This window comes from Sturnus vulgaris, chromosome 30 (genome assembly GCF_052056855.1).
Source record: "Sturnus vulgaris isolate bStuVul1 chromosome 30, bStuVul1.hap1, whole genome shotgun sequence".
Classification (NCBI taxonomy): domain Eukaryota; kingdom Metazoa; phylum Chordata; class Aves; order Passeriformes; family Sturnidae; genus Sturnus; species Sturnus vulgaris.
In genome coordinates this window covers 1,797,541-1,810,825 of record NC_142272.1, presented here as the reverse complement: position 1 = coordinate 1,810,825, position 13,285 = coordinate 1,797,541, and the positions used below count along the sequence as shown (strand labels likewise).

Below are 13,285 nucleotides of genomic sequence, written 5' to 3'. Positions count from 1 at the left end.
AACTTCCTAGATGGCGGCTGATAGCGGGGCAGGCTCCGCGCTCCGCCGCCGCCGTGCCCGGCGCTGGGAGGCTCCGGGTGGGTTCAGGATGCAGTCGGTGATGCAATGGCAGCGGGGAGGTGAATCAGGCCCTGGCATCTCCTTGGGAAAGAAGCTGAGATGCTGGAGAGGGTCACCGTGCCAGGGAAACAGCTGGCAGCGAGGCAGGGATGAGGTTTGGGGATGGCACTGGAGGGAGAAGTGTGGGACGGGAGGAGGGAGAAGCAGCTGAGATTGGGGTGGCCCAAAGGACAGCCCTGAGAGCGGCAAAAAGGGAAGCGGCGCTTCCGCTGCCCGCGGTGCCGGGAGCTCGGGGGAGAGGGAAGTGCCCGGTCCCTGGCGTGGGAACGGCTCTGCCCACCCTGTCCCAGTGCCTGTCACCCAGAGTGGTGTGGGGACAGCGGGGACAGGCCAGCACAAGGCTCTGAGTGAAGCCACTTGGCCACCGTGCCCTGCTCCGCGGCCACAGCAAGGGCTGCACGTCTCCATCACGCCCTGATGCCGTGTTACACCCCCGGGGGGGATCCTCTGTGCACTCCCGATGCCTTTTTGGCTGCCTAAAAACAGAGACCAGGTAAAATTAAGTGAATAAAAAGCTGTTCTATTTATTAAAGGGCCTTCAGGAACATTTTGTACATTTCGTTAGAAAATGGACGATGGGTCATGGGTTTTCTCCTATAAGTTTGGTCCATTTTTGGGTGTTGCCCCTAGGGGGGCTTCATCTGCCTGAAATGTACCTAAAGGCCCTTCAATAAATAGAACCGCTTTTTATTCCCTTAATTTTGCCTGGCCTCTGTTTTTAGGTAGCCCAAGAAGGCATGACTTTAGCACTGCACCCTGGAATTTCTGGGTCCAGCATGGAAGAAGCAGGGAGCCCCTTGGCTCTGCCACAAAGCTCCATCCCCGGGAGGGCTGGAGCAGGAGGGGTGGCCAAGCAGGTCGAGGTCATTGCCACAGCATCTCTCTGGAACATTCCCATCCCCATCCCTGCTCCGTGCTCCTGCTAAAGACCTGGGGATGCTCAGGGTGAAGTGGTGATGGCCATGTCCACACCATGGGATAGGGTTTGCCCTGAAGACTGGGAAAGTGGGTGGGAAAATGCTCGGTGAAGGACAAGGAGGGAGTAAGAGGCAAGGGAAAGCAACCAGGATGGAGCTGGGGCCCGGTGAGCGGGAGGAAGGGAGGCTGGTCGTGGCTGTGTGCTCAGCAATAGGAAATGCTTTATTAGCTGGGAGTGGTGGAGAGAAGCCAGGCAGGAAGAGGCAGTAATAAGAAACATTTTTTTGACTTCTCCCACATCCAGACCACAGAGCAGCTGCCAAACGGCTGCGTTGGACAACGGGGTCGCCAAGCTGAGCCCCTGCAGCCAGGCCAGGGTGGGTGACACTCCCACAGCGGGATCCCACGGCCGTGGGAGCCCCCACGGTGACAGGATGGGTGGTGGGAGGGCAGCAGATCCATGAAGATCCTCGGAGTTGGGGCTCAGGGCACGAAGCGAAGCTGCCCCAGATCCAGGAGCGGGACTGTGGCCGGGAGAGCCTCGCCAGGGCCGGGCAGTGCCGTGGGCTCCCACACGACCTGGATGCTGTAGGTGAGTGGGGAAGAGCTTGTGGGGTCTGGGGCTGCTCAGGGCTTCCTCCTGGTTTACCCCCAAAATCAGGATTTGGCCCCATTTCCTTTGTGTTTCATGGGACGCTGGTGTTGGTGTCAGGGTTAGAGAGGCTGGAATTTGGGCCAGGGGCTCAAATCAGGGCTCACATCAGTGTGGTGGTAGCAGGGTCTGTCCCCAGGTCCTTGCTAAAGAGCTGAAATAATAAGTAACCACAACGGAAAAGCTGGAATCGACATGGGAAATGGGGAATTTGGGTATATTTTGAAAAGGCAAGGGGAAAATTGAGGGAAAGTTGACAGCTCTGCTAGCGAGGGCTCCAACATGAGAATGCCACCTCAATGCTCCCCTTCTGCACTGCCAAATTCCCCCTCCCAGAGCAGGGTGGGCAAAGTATACCCAAATGGTCACTAAAGAGGCTCCATCTCCAAAGCCGAGCTGGGCAGAGCCCCACCATGGAGCTCCTTCACAGGGCTGGCCCTGGAGCCCTCTGTGAGGCCAGGGCAGCCACAGTGCCCTTGTCCCTGCTCTGCACCACGAGCCACAGGAGACGCCATCCCCACACCAAGGTGAACCTGGGCGGGTTTTGCTGCTCTCTCAGTGTGGTGATGTTCCTGGAATGGAAATGCCCATCAGCGAGAGGGGCTGGGTTGTTGGAGCCCTGGAGGGTGAATGCAGCTGGATCTGTGACCCACCTGCAGCTGCAGGCAGGGAAAGGAAAACCTCCACCTGTTCCTGAAACCAGGCTGGAGTTTTGGGATGTGTGACAAAGCTCCTGGCAGCTCTGCCCTGGTGTCCATGCAGTTCTTCACCCTGCAGCCAGAACACGCCTGGCTCACCTGGCACCAGCACTGGCACAGGGGCTCGGCTGTGTGGGAAAAGGCGGCACAGGGAACTGAGCCCTGAGCCACATCCCGTGCCTAAACCCCCTGTCAGCAGCAGAAACCACAGGGGAAGGAGGAAGAGCTGGCATTGAGGAGCTGCCCTGGTGAGAGCAGAGATCCCTGAACCATCCCACACATCCCAAGGGTTGTGCCTGGCCACCCTTCCCGGAGCTCCTGTTGTCTCCTGCTCCATTTTCCCTTTGCTTTTTTCTCCATGGGGGTGATGGGGAAATTCCCCTTCCCCCGGGTTTGTTCTTGCTCCAGATTCTCGAGCCACTCCCAGCCACTCCTGCCAGCACCCATGTCCCATCCCAGACGTTCCCCTTGGGGTTTTTTCCTTCTCCTGATGCTACAAATCCCAAATAATAGAACAGAGCACCCAGCCAGGCAGGGTGAGATGCCGTGGATGTCAGGAGGGCACGTGAGCTGCAGCTCCTGATGAGAAAGGAGGAAGGAAGGACAGGGATGGGTATGCCAGGACTGGTTGTGCCATTACTGAAGATGTTTTTCCTGGGATGTTTTTGCTGTGGGATGCCAGGAACAGCTCTGGATTAAGGTTTGCTCTCAGTAACAACGACAATCCACGGGATGTTTCACATACAACAGAGTTTTGGGTGAGGCCCTGCCTGCTTTTGTATTTCATGGCAAATATCCTGCAGCTGTGTCATGGTTCAGGATTTTGTGGAAGTGGCTCCCAGGAGGGAATTCACCACCTGGGAGACTCAGCCTCCCTTTGAAAATGTGCATCCTGGAGCTGTCAGGATTTCAAGAAGTGTGGTGGTGCTTGGCAGCATCCCAGTGGTCAGGAATCAGCAGCCCAGCTCCAGAGGGGCTGAGTTTTAAAATAAAGCAGATCCCAGTCCAGCTCTGGGGGAGCTGGGATTCTAAAACAAAGCTGATCCTGACCCAGCTGGGGGTCGGATGGGTCAGCCTGGCATCACTCCTCACACCGGGCACCAAGGACCAGCCCCCAGCTCCTGCCCTCCAGCACCCGGCATCTGGCTGCTGTTTCCTCCCCTAGAGCAGCAACCAAGTGAGTTATTCTGGGGAGGAAAAGCCCGATTTACAGCACGGCTGGAGCCTGCCGGGGTCAGCCACGTCCGTGTGCGCTCCCGAGGGCCGGGCTTGCGTGACTCCGCTTCCCCATCAAGGCCAGAATCTAAACAATCTTGATTCCTGTCCCAGCAGCCCTGGGCTGGGCTCTTCAATTGCAGGAAACGGAGCCTTTGGCATGTTTATGTCGGGAACACGAAGAATGAGCTGAGGAGGGGCTGGGGCCTGTGGCCATGGAGCGAGGCGGGGGGCAGCGGGGGGATCGCCGTGTTTGCCTTGGCAGAAATGTCTCTTTTACAAGAAGAAAAAAAAAAAAGGAAGATTAAAAATAGCCAAACTTCCCCCAAAGGCTCAGCAAGGAATTTTTGGCTGTCCCAGCACCTCTGTTTGTGTCATTGATAAGCTCCACACAAAAGCACCCCCAGCACTGAGCCCTGCCCGTGGCTTTGGTGGCTCTGGTGCTGTTGGGGCTGCCCGTGGTGTTGGGGCTTTGAGCTCCATCCCATGGTCGGGGTCTTGCCAACCCTGGAATCTCCAGCAGGGCCGTGGCATCCTCAGGGCTGCCAAGCCCACGGGGGCTGAGGTTTTAGGGAGCAGGAGCCACGGGAACAGGAGGGAATGCTGGATCACTGGGAGAAGGGAAGAGAAGAAGGCTGGGGCTGCAGGGATGCGTCCAGGCCCGATCCCAGCACATTCCTGAGCGCTGTGGGGCCACAGTGCCACCCCATGCCATGGTAGGGAGGTCCCCTGAGCTTGGGAGGTCCCGGCATCTGTTGTCAGGAAGGGCTGTACCCAGGATGTCCGGAGCCAAACTCCACTGGGAGCAGCCCATCCTACCTCACTCTGCCCTGTGCAAAGCCCCCCCGCCCCTTCCCAAAGCCCCCACGGGTGGAGAGGAGCCCTGGGGGTGCAGGGGCTGCTCTCACCCCTCTGCTCTCCACAGGACAATGCTGTGTGCAGCCTCTGGCCGGGTGCTGCTGGCGCTGGTGACCCTGTCCCTCAGCTTCGCAGACGGTGAGTGTCACACAACGGGGTGACAGCAGGTTAAAATAAACCCTCGGCTTTTTGGGAGCATCTCTGCCCAAAATAAAACCCAGGGAGGGAGCTGGGCTCCTCAGAGACTGTGCTATGCCCCTGTGGGATGGTGACCCAACCCCCAGAGAGGATCTCAGCTTAATTAATTGTGGTTGATCAAAGCGCTTTGCTGTCACCAGAGGGGAGATGGGGAAAGGCTGGTACCACATACTAACAAATGTGGGTTTCCCCAGGGGTGATGATGATGATGATGATGATGATGAGGGGAAGCAGGAGGAGATGCTCAGCATCCCAGGGGAGCATCAGGTGACCTGGGGACAGATCCAGGCTGGGTGCTTTTGCAGGGAGGTCCAGGATAACGTGGCTTGGTGGGGAGGAGCAGCAGAGTTACTGGGGGGGATGAGTCTCCACCGAGTCCCTGTCCTGCCCAGGGGGCCACCAAACCCAAACTGGCCCTGCCACCACGGCACAGCACTGGCACCAGGCAGCCTTTGGGGCAGGGGGACAGAAAGGGCAGGATGGTCACCACAGCCATTCCCTTGTTGTCCCCTCACTGTCCCCTTGCTGTCCCCTCGCTATCCCCTCGCTGTCCCCTCACCACCGGATGTCTGGCTGCCCTCACACTGAACTCACTGATTCCAGGAGGGATATTTTCTGTGCAAAAGGGCAGAGCTAAATTAGGAATTTGGGAGGGTGGCTGCCATCTGAGCCACTCTGGCACCATGGTGCAGGAAAGTGCCTTCAGGGAAGTCAGGAAAAACTCCAGGAAAGACCCTGGGTGGCACCCAGCTCCCAAATTGCCCATTGGGAAGGCAGTGGCTGAATTTGGGGCTTTTGATCCACCCCAGCTCCCGGGATAAGGGATCCTATAGGTCCCATGACCCCTGGGATTCCGTGGGCAAGATGTGACCCTGTGTGCTGTAAACCAGTACATCCCAGTTCATCCCAGCTGCTGGTGCTGGATGCACAGTCCATTCCATGGAGCCTCTTGGGGCTCTGGGAACAGGTGACATCCAGGTTCAGGGCTGGGACTTGGAGGCCAGTGATTTTCTGGGAGGTGTCAGGATGGACGGAGCACTCACAGCAGCCTTCCCCCCTCCTTCTGTGATGGTCCCAGGCTGCCCATTCTCAAAACTTGGCTCAAGAGTCTTTAGGACAATGTCCCTGTAACCAAAGCCACCGAAGCTCCTGGGTGGGCACTGGGGTGACCCCATGGCACAGTGGGCAGTGGGGTGACCCCGTGTCAGTGGGGTGACCCCATGGCAGTGTGGTGTCCCCATGGCAGTGGGGTGACCCCATGGCACAGTGGGCAGTGTGGTGACCCCATGGCAGTGTGGTGTCCCCGTGGCACAGTGGGCAGTGTGGTGACCCCGTGGCAGTGTGGTGACCCCGTGGCACAGTGGGCAGTGTGGTGACCCCATGGCAGTGTGGTGTCCCCATGGCACAATGGGCAGTGTGGTGACCCCATGGCACAGTGAGCAGTGAGGTGACCCCATGGCAGTGTGGTGACCCCATGGCAGTGTGGTGACCCCGTGGCAGTGTGGTGTCCCCATGGCACAATGGGCAGTGTGGTGACCCCATGGCACAGTGGGCAGTGTGGTGACCCCATGGCAGTGTGGTGACCCCATGGCAGTGTGGTGACCCCGTGGCACAGTGGGCAGTGTGGTGACCCCATGGCAGTGTGGTGTCCCCATGGCACAGTGGGCAGTGTGGTGTCCCCATGGCACAGTGGGCAGTGGGGTGACCCCATGGCAGTGTGGTGTCCCCGTGGCACAGTGGGCAGTGTGGTGACCCCATGGCAGTGTGGTGACCCCGTGGCACTCCTCTCATGCCCACAGAGGAGTTGCTGTGTGCCTGCGATGTGCCCCACTGCAGCCAGCCCAACTGCACGGGCAAGGTGTGCTTTGTCAGCAAGAGGAGGGAGGAGGGGACCATCACCCAGCACCGGGGCTGCTTCTCCCAGAACATCCTGGAGCACTGCCACACGCCCGTGACGGAGCAGTACGGCATGAAGTGCTGCAACTCCCACATGTGCAACGCCGAGCTGCAGATCTTCCTGCAAGGTACGGGGGCAAGGGGGACGGGATGAGCTGCCCACGTGGATGGGGATGTGGTTGAGAGCATCCCTGTCCTCACTCAGCACTTACAGAGCCACCAAGATGTCCTCAGGGGTCATTTCTTGGGCTGTGCCTGCAGAGCTGCTGTCCATGGGGTTGATCCCAATGCAGAGATGCTTTCCCCCAGGTCCAAGCCCAAACCCCTGACCTGCACCCTCCCAGGTCCATCCTCATGCTTCCATCCCTTGTTTCCCCCACCCAGGAGAAGATGCCCTGGTAAAGAGTCCTTCCCTACCCAACCTCCTCCTGATGATCTTCATCCCACTGCTCTCCCTCCTCGTCCTCGTGGCACTCACGGCACTCTTCTGCTGGAAGCTGGCCCAGCACCGCCACAAGCACAGCGACTTTGGTGACACAGACCTCATGCTGAAGGCATCCATGATGGGAGACAGCACCTTAGAGGTGGGTGAGCTCCTTGAAGGACCCTAAACGTCCCCAAGGTGTGTGTGTGTAGGGATGGCCTCCATGCTGACCCCATGGATTTGCACAGGACCTGCTGAACGATGACTGCACCACAGGCAGTGGTTCTGGGCTGCCTTTTCTTGTCCAGAGGACGGTGGCACGGCAAATCACCCTCATGGAGTGCGTGGGTAAGGAGAGAGGCCAAGGGGAGGCTGCCCCAGTCACCCCCAGCTGGTGCTTGAGTGATGCCACCACAGCTTCAAACCCAGGAGGGGCCCAAGCATGGCAGCCTAAACGCAGTAACAACCCCAAATTCCTCCCCTTTGCTGACTGAGGAGGGAGGGAGCAGCGGGGTGGGTGAGTGGATGCTGGCCAAGGTCAGGGAATCCTGTGCTGCTCCATCGCTGCCCCACACGGGATCCAGGTGCATCCCACCTGGAGCACCGCGTGACGCGGTGCCACGGCTGTGCCAGGTAAAGGGCGCTATGGTGAGGTGTGGCGAGGCGTGTGGCACGGGGAGAGCGTGGCCGTGAAGATCTTCTCCTCCCGGGACGAGCAGTCGTGGTTCCGTGAGACAGAGATCTACAACACCGTCCTCCTCCGCCATGACAACATCCTGGGTGAGTGCTCCTGGGCTCCTGATTTGAAACACAGGTGTCTGTAAGAAAGGCAGGAGCCTCTTTTTTTAAATGGAGAATGTAAACCCCCTCCCTCCAAATTATTATAATTTTGAGATTAAGGGGCTTGCAGACAAAGATATGGGAATAGGAATAACAATTCTTTACTAGGAAAATTAAAATAGAAATCCAGTATTGCAGAGAACAAACCCAGAGCAGGGGCAGAGGGAGAATCCAAGGTGCCCCCGTCAGTCAGGCAGGGTTGGTGCAGTCCCATTCCATGGTGGCTGCATCCTCCTGCAGTGACAGATGTGGTTCTGCTGGAGCAGGGCTCCTGCACAAGGTGCAGTTTTCCCAGTGATGATGTGCAAGGCTCTGGTTTTCCTCTGGGATCCAGTGGGTAAAGGCTGCTCTGATGTTCCAAATCTCAGCTTTGATCTGGGTAGGAAATTCTTGGCTCCTGCCCTGGCTGGAGCATCTCCCAATGGGATGATGGAATTTGATCAGCCCTGCCCTGGGACTGCATGGCCATGAACAGGAGAGATCTCCTGGAGGGAGGATGGGCTGTGGGAAAGATAAAGAACACTGCAACAGCTGATTTTAACACCTGGCCCATCAACAGCAGATATTCCCCACAGAGATCAGGATCACTGCCCCAGCTGGTTTAACAGATGGTGACAGAATTCACACTTTTGGTCACATCCTGTATTGCAGCCTAAGACAGCGGGAGAGCCAGGAGGGCTGGAGAAATGAGGGCAGCCCCAGGGGGGGCCCCTGACCCCTGGTGTTTCTCCCTGTCCAGGTTTCATTGCCTCTGACATGACGTCCAGGAACTCCAGCACGCAGCTCTGGCTCATCACCCACTACCACGAGAACGGCTCTCTGTACGATTTCCTGCAGAGGACAGCCCTGGATGTGGAGACCTGCCTGGGCTTGGCCTCCTCCATCATCTGTGGCCTCGTCCACCTCCATGTGGAGATTTTTGGCACACAAGGCAAACCTGCCATCGCCCACCGTGACCTGAAAAGCAGGAACATCCTGGTGAAAAGCAATCGGCAGTGCTGCATCGCAGACCTGGGTGAGAGAGAGGGGTGGGATGTGGTACCCCAGGGATGTGAAATCCCAGGGCTGCAGCACCCAGGGATGTGGTACCCAGGGATGTGGGACCCCAGGGATGAGGAACCCCAGGGATGTGGTACCCCAGGGATGTGAAATCACAGGGCTGCAGCACCCAGGGATGTGGTACCCAGGGATGTGGTACCCCAGGGATGAGGAACCCCAGGACCTCAAGATGTGATGTTCCAGGAATGTGACATCCTGGGGATGTAATATTGCAGGGATGTGATGCCTCGGGGTGACGGTGCCACAAGGCTGTGGTGTCCTGGGGTTTTGGTACCTCAGGGATGTTGAGCCACATGGATGCAGCACAGCACAGACCACGGCCGCTATCCCAGCATCTTCTAGTTGAATTGATGACCTTAGAAGTCATCCCAAATGCCTCTGTGATCTGTCCCCCCAGGGCTGGCGGTCATGCACTCCCAGGGCAGCGACTACCTGGACATTGGCAACAACCCCCGGGTGGGCACCAAGCGTTACATGGCCCCGGAGGTGCTGAGCGAGCAGATCCGCACCGACTGCTTCGAGTCCTACAAGAAGACGGACATCTGGGCGTACGGGCTGGTGCTCTGGGAGATCACCCGGCGGACGGTGGTGAATGGTGAGCAGCTCCCGGCTCCCCGCGAGGCTCCGTTCCCGCCTTCCCTCCTTTTCTTGCTGGCTTTTTTTTTTTTTTTTTTCTTCCCCTTTCCTTCGCCCAGAAGATTAGCTGTAAATTATAAACACTGTAATCTAGTGTCAGCACCCGGCTCCCTGATTAAAGGGCCCATTAGACTCAATCAGTGCTTTGTTTGTTCAGCGCTGATTAGAAAACAAGCAGCTTCAAGAGCTGCCTGGAAAGCGGCCACGGCCGGGACCTCCGGCCGCCAGGCTTGGCTCGGGAGCTCGGGACTGGGACAAGGGGTAGGGTCCCCCTGGGCTGGGGATGAACTTAACTGGGGCTGCCTGGCCAGTGCTGCTTATCACGGAAAAGTCCATTAAAAGCATTAATTGAATGGTGGGCGCTGACGGATGGGGCGGACAGTCCCCCCAGGCGCAGTCTGGCCGGAATAATCTCATTTACGGCCCCCGGGCTCCCTCAGATTACACATTTACTCCGAATTACCCCAGCCTTGAGCAGGAATGACCTTCCGCCGCCTGGGTTTAACCCTTCCAGGATCCCTCACTCTCCAGGACAGCTTCAGGGGATCGAGGGTGGGGAACTCCAGGGGACCCTGAAGTTTTGGGGTCACCCCTTGGGGTGCGGGCTGGGGGCTCGAGGTTTCCCAGAGACATTAAATCCCACGGGGACACGGACATATGCACGCATTAAGCAGAGATTAGCTGGGCCAGCTGCCAGGCCGACCACCAGGTGCTGAGTGGAGGTGGCCACAGTGCCAAGGGCAGGTGCCAGTGCTGGAGTTGGTGCCGGAGCTGATATTCGTGGTGGTGCTGGAGCCACTAGCGGTACCAGACCCAGCTCCCACGTGCCCAGGTGAGCACACCCACCTGCCATTCCCCTCGTGCCCCCCAAGGCAGGGGGCAGCTCGGTGCTGCCGAGACCCTCCAGGCGGTCCCAGATGTGCAGGACAGGGGTGAACCCCTCGCTCTCCGCCGCCCTCACACCACCCTCGTCCCGCAGGTATCGTGGAGGAGTATCGGCCGCCCTTCTTCGATGCCGTGCCCAGCGACCCCAGCTTCGAGGACATGAAGAAGGTGGTGTGTGTGGACCAGCAGACCCCCGTGATCCCCAACCGCCTCTTCTCCGACTCGGTGAGTCCTGAGCTCCCCATCGGGGGCACCGACTCCTCCCAGCCCGAGCCGGACCTTTACTACCCATTAAACCCTTTCCATTTATCCCTCTTTTCGTGCCTCCCCAGGTTCTGTCGGCACTGGCCAAGATCATGAAGGAGTGCTGGTACCAGAGCCCCTCGGCCCGTCTCACTGCCCTGCGCATTAAAAAGACCTTGAAGAAGCTGAACAATTCCGTAGAGAAGCCAAAACCGGAGCAGTGAGCGCCGGGAACTGGACACCGGAGCCACTGACGGGCGGCACCGGGGACGGGATGGCTCCGGTCACAGAGGGGATTTACTCACAGCTCCTGCCTCTCCCACCCCTCCTTCGAGCCGGCTGAATTTGCAAGCACGGAAAAAATAGAAAAAAAACCAAACAAACAACAACAACAACAAAAAAAGCCACCAAAGGAAGAATCTTCCACCCAGCCATAAAAATATCCCCTGGATCCGTCACCCGACACCGGCGCGTCTCGATGGCAGCTGCTCGCCCACCCCGAGTCCTGGATGCCACGGCGAGGGGCACCCATGGCAGAACCACCCAGTGCTGCACCCCCAGCCCTCGGGGCACCCATGGCAGAACCACCCAGTGCTGCACCCCCGGCCCTCGGGGCACCCATGGCAGAACCACCCAGTGCTGCACCCCCGGCCCTCGGGGCACCCACCCAGCCCGGCACCATCGTCGGAGGAGCTGCCCAGACCCGCCCGGCGCTGGCAGCGGCAGGAATTCCCCGGCAGAGCCGCGGTGCCCGGAGCACCTCTCGCTAAAGGAGGGACGGGTTTCGCTGGGAAAGGATGGTCCAAGGGCAGCATCCCCCCGGCCAGGCCAGATCTGCACCCTGCATTTTGGGGATCCCAAAAATGAGGAGCGTCCAGCATGGCCTGAACATCCCATATGCCAGGATGGGGGTCCCATGGGGATTCTTCCTTGCCAGGCAGCCAGCATCTCCCTTGACAAAGAAGTGCCCTTTTGGGTCTTTGCCAATATTTTGGAGTTTTCTGAGGTGTTTTGGCTCAGCTGGCTTCATCCACGTTGCTCCCCACCATCCCAAAATCCACCCCGTGCTTGGAGATGTTTGGACATGACCAGGATGGGACGTTCAGCAGAACCAGCTTTGCCACATAACTATTTAATTATTAAGATTTAATATATTTAATAAAGTGTAAAGCTATTTTATCACCTAAGAGCTGCCGAACCTCCCATGCTGGGCCCCGGGCACCACGGCAGGATGGGCCTGGATGTTCCTGCATGGTTCAGTTCATGGCTTCACCTCCACGTCTCCAGCAGCACCGTTGGATCCCATAATAAACCCGGCTCCAGCCTCGTGCCAACCCTCTCCCTGCGCCCATGAGAGGCTGTGGGTGCTCCAGGGGGCACCAGTCCTCCAGCTCTGAGGGTTTTGCAGAGCCAAAGCTCCCAGGATGGAAGCAGAGCTGGATAACATTCAGGGGGTTCAGCTCCAAAGTGTTCTCAGCACATCTCAGCTGGTCTGTGCCCAGTTAGACACTGGAAGGAACTGGGCAGCAAAGAGCAGCTGCTGGTTCTGGGCAGGGCATGAGGTCATGGGGGGTCTTGGGTGCCTTGATCCGGGCTTGGAGTGCTCAGCCTGGGGCTTGGGGTGCCCTGCCCAGGGTTTGGGGTGCCCTGCCCAGGGTTTGGGGTGCCCAGCCCCGGGGTTGGGGTGCCCTACCTGTGGTTTGGGATGCCCAGCCCCGGGCTGGGGTGCCTTATCTGGGGTTTGGGATGCTCAGCCTGTGGTTTGGGATGCCCCACCCGGGGTTTGGAGTGCCCAGCTCTAGTCTTGGGTGCCCAGCCCAGGCTGGCTCAGTCCCTCCTGCCCCAAGAAGATCACACACGCACACTCTCACATCAAGCACACACACAAATCATGCTTGCACACACAAATCATGCCCAAACTCATGGCCCATGTGCACTTAAACACGTGTCATGAATGTTTGCACACACACATCACACACTGTGCACACATTAAACAGGGCCTGAACACACAGATCATGCATGTATGACCACACACTGCCCGTGATGCACACACACATCACACACACACACCACAGAGGCCTGAGGATGCACAAGTCAATCTTGAACACATGAACACACATCATACGTGCTTGCACAAACACAGCACAGATGCCACACGCATGCCACGAGAGCATACACACATGCCATGCGTGTTTACAGCACGTGTGATTGAAAATACAAAAGTCACACTCAAAAACATGGATCAGGGAGGCTTGGACACGCTCATCATGTGTGCACACATATCACACACACAAAAATCATACACTCATCACACAACTATCATACACATATCTCACATTTATCACACACCTATCACACACATATTCCACACATTTCACACACATCTCACGTTATCATACACCTATCTCACCTATATCACACACCTATCACACATTTATCACACCCATATCACACACACAACACATTATCACACCTATATCATACATTTATCTCACCCATATCACACACCTATCCCACATTTATCACACATTTATCATACACCTTTCTCACCCACATCACACAGTTATCTCACATGTATCACACAGCTATCACACACATTTATCACACACTTATCTCACATGTATCACACAGCTATCACACACA

At 57.7% G+C, this 13,285-nt stretch overlaps 1 protein-coding gene across 1 annotated transcript; it reads left to right on the top strand.

Annotated features, from left to right (window-relative positions):
* The first annotated feature begins 1,320 nt into the window (after positions 1-1,320).
* Positions 1,321-11,831, top strand: ACVRL1 (activin A receptor like type 1). The gene is made up of 10 exons (XM_088180689.1): positions 1,321-1,630; positions 4,529-4,599; positions 6,459-6,683; positions 6,940-7,139; positions 7,228-7,327; positions 7,613-7,759; positions 8,559-8,834; positions 9,276-9,473; positions 10,494-10,624; positions 10,732-11,831. Exons 2-10 carry the CDS (start codon positions 4,533-4,535, stop codon positions 10,864-10,866), a joined length of 1,479 nt encoding a protein of 492 aa, XP_088036815.1. The 5' UTR covers positions 1,321-1,630; positions 4,529-4,532; the 3' UTR covers positions 10,867-11,831.
* Positions 11,832-13,285: the final 1,454 nt, after the last annotated feature.

Excerpts from the sequence above, each read along its gene's own strand:
- ACVRL1 (XM_088180689.1), top strand. The coding sequence starts at position 4,533 with ATGCTGTGTGCAGCCTCTGGCCGGGTGCTGCTGGCGCTGGTGACCCTG. Across the intron at positions 6,684-6,939 it reads GCTGCAGATCTTCCTGCAAG|GAGAAGATGCCCTGGTAAAG; the intron begins GTACGGGGGCAA and ends TCCCCCACCCAG. Across the intron at positions 9,474-10,493 it reads CCGGCGGACGGTGGTGAATG|GTATCGTGGAGGAGTATCGG; the intron begins GTGAGCAGCTCC and ends CTCGTCCCGCAG.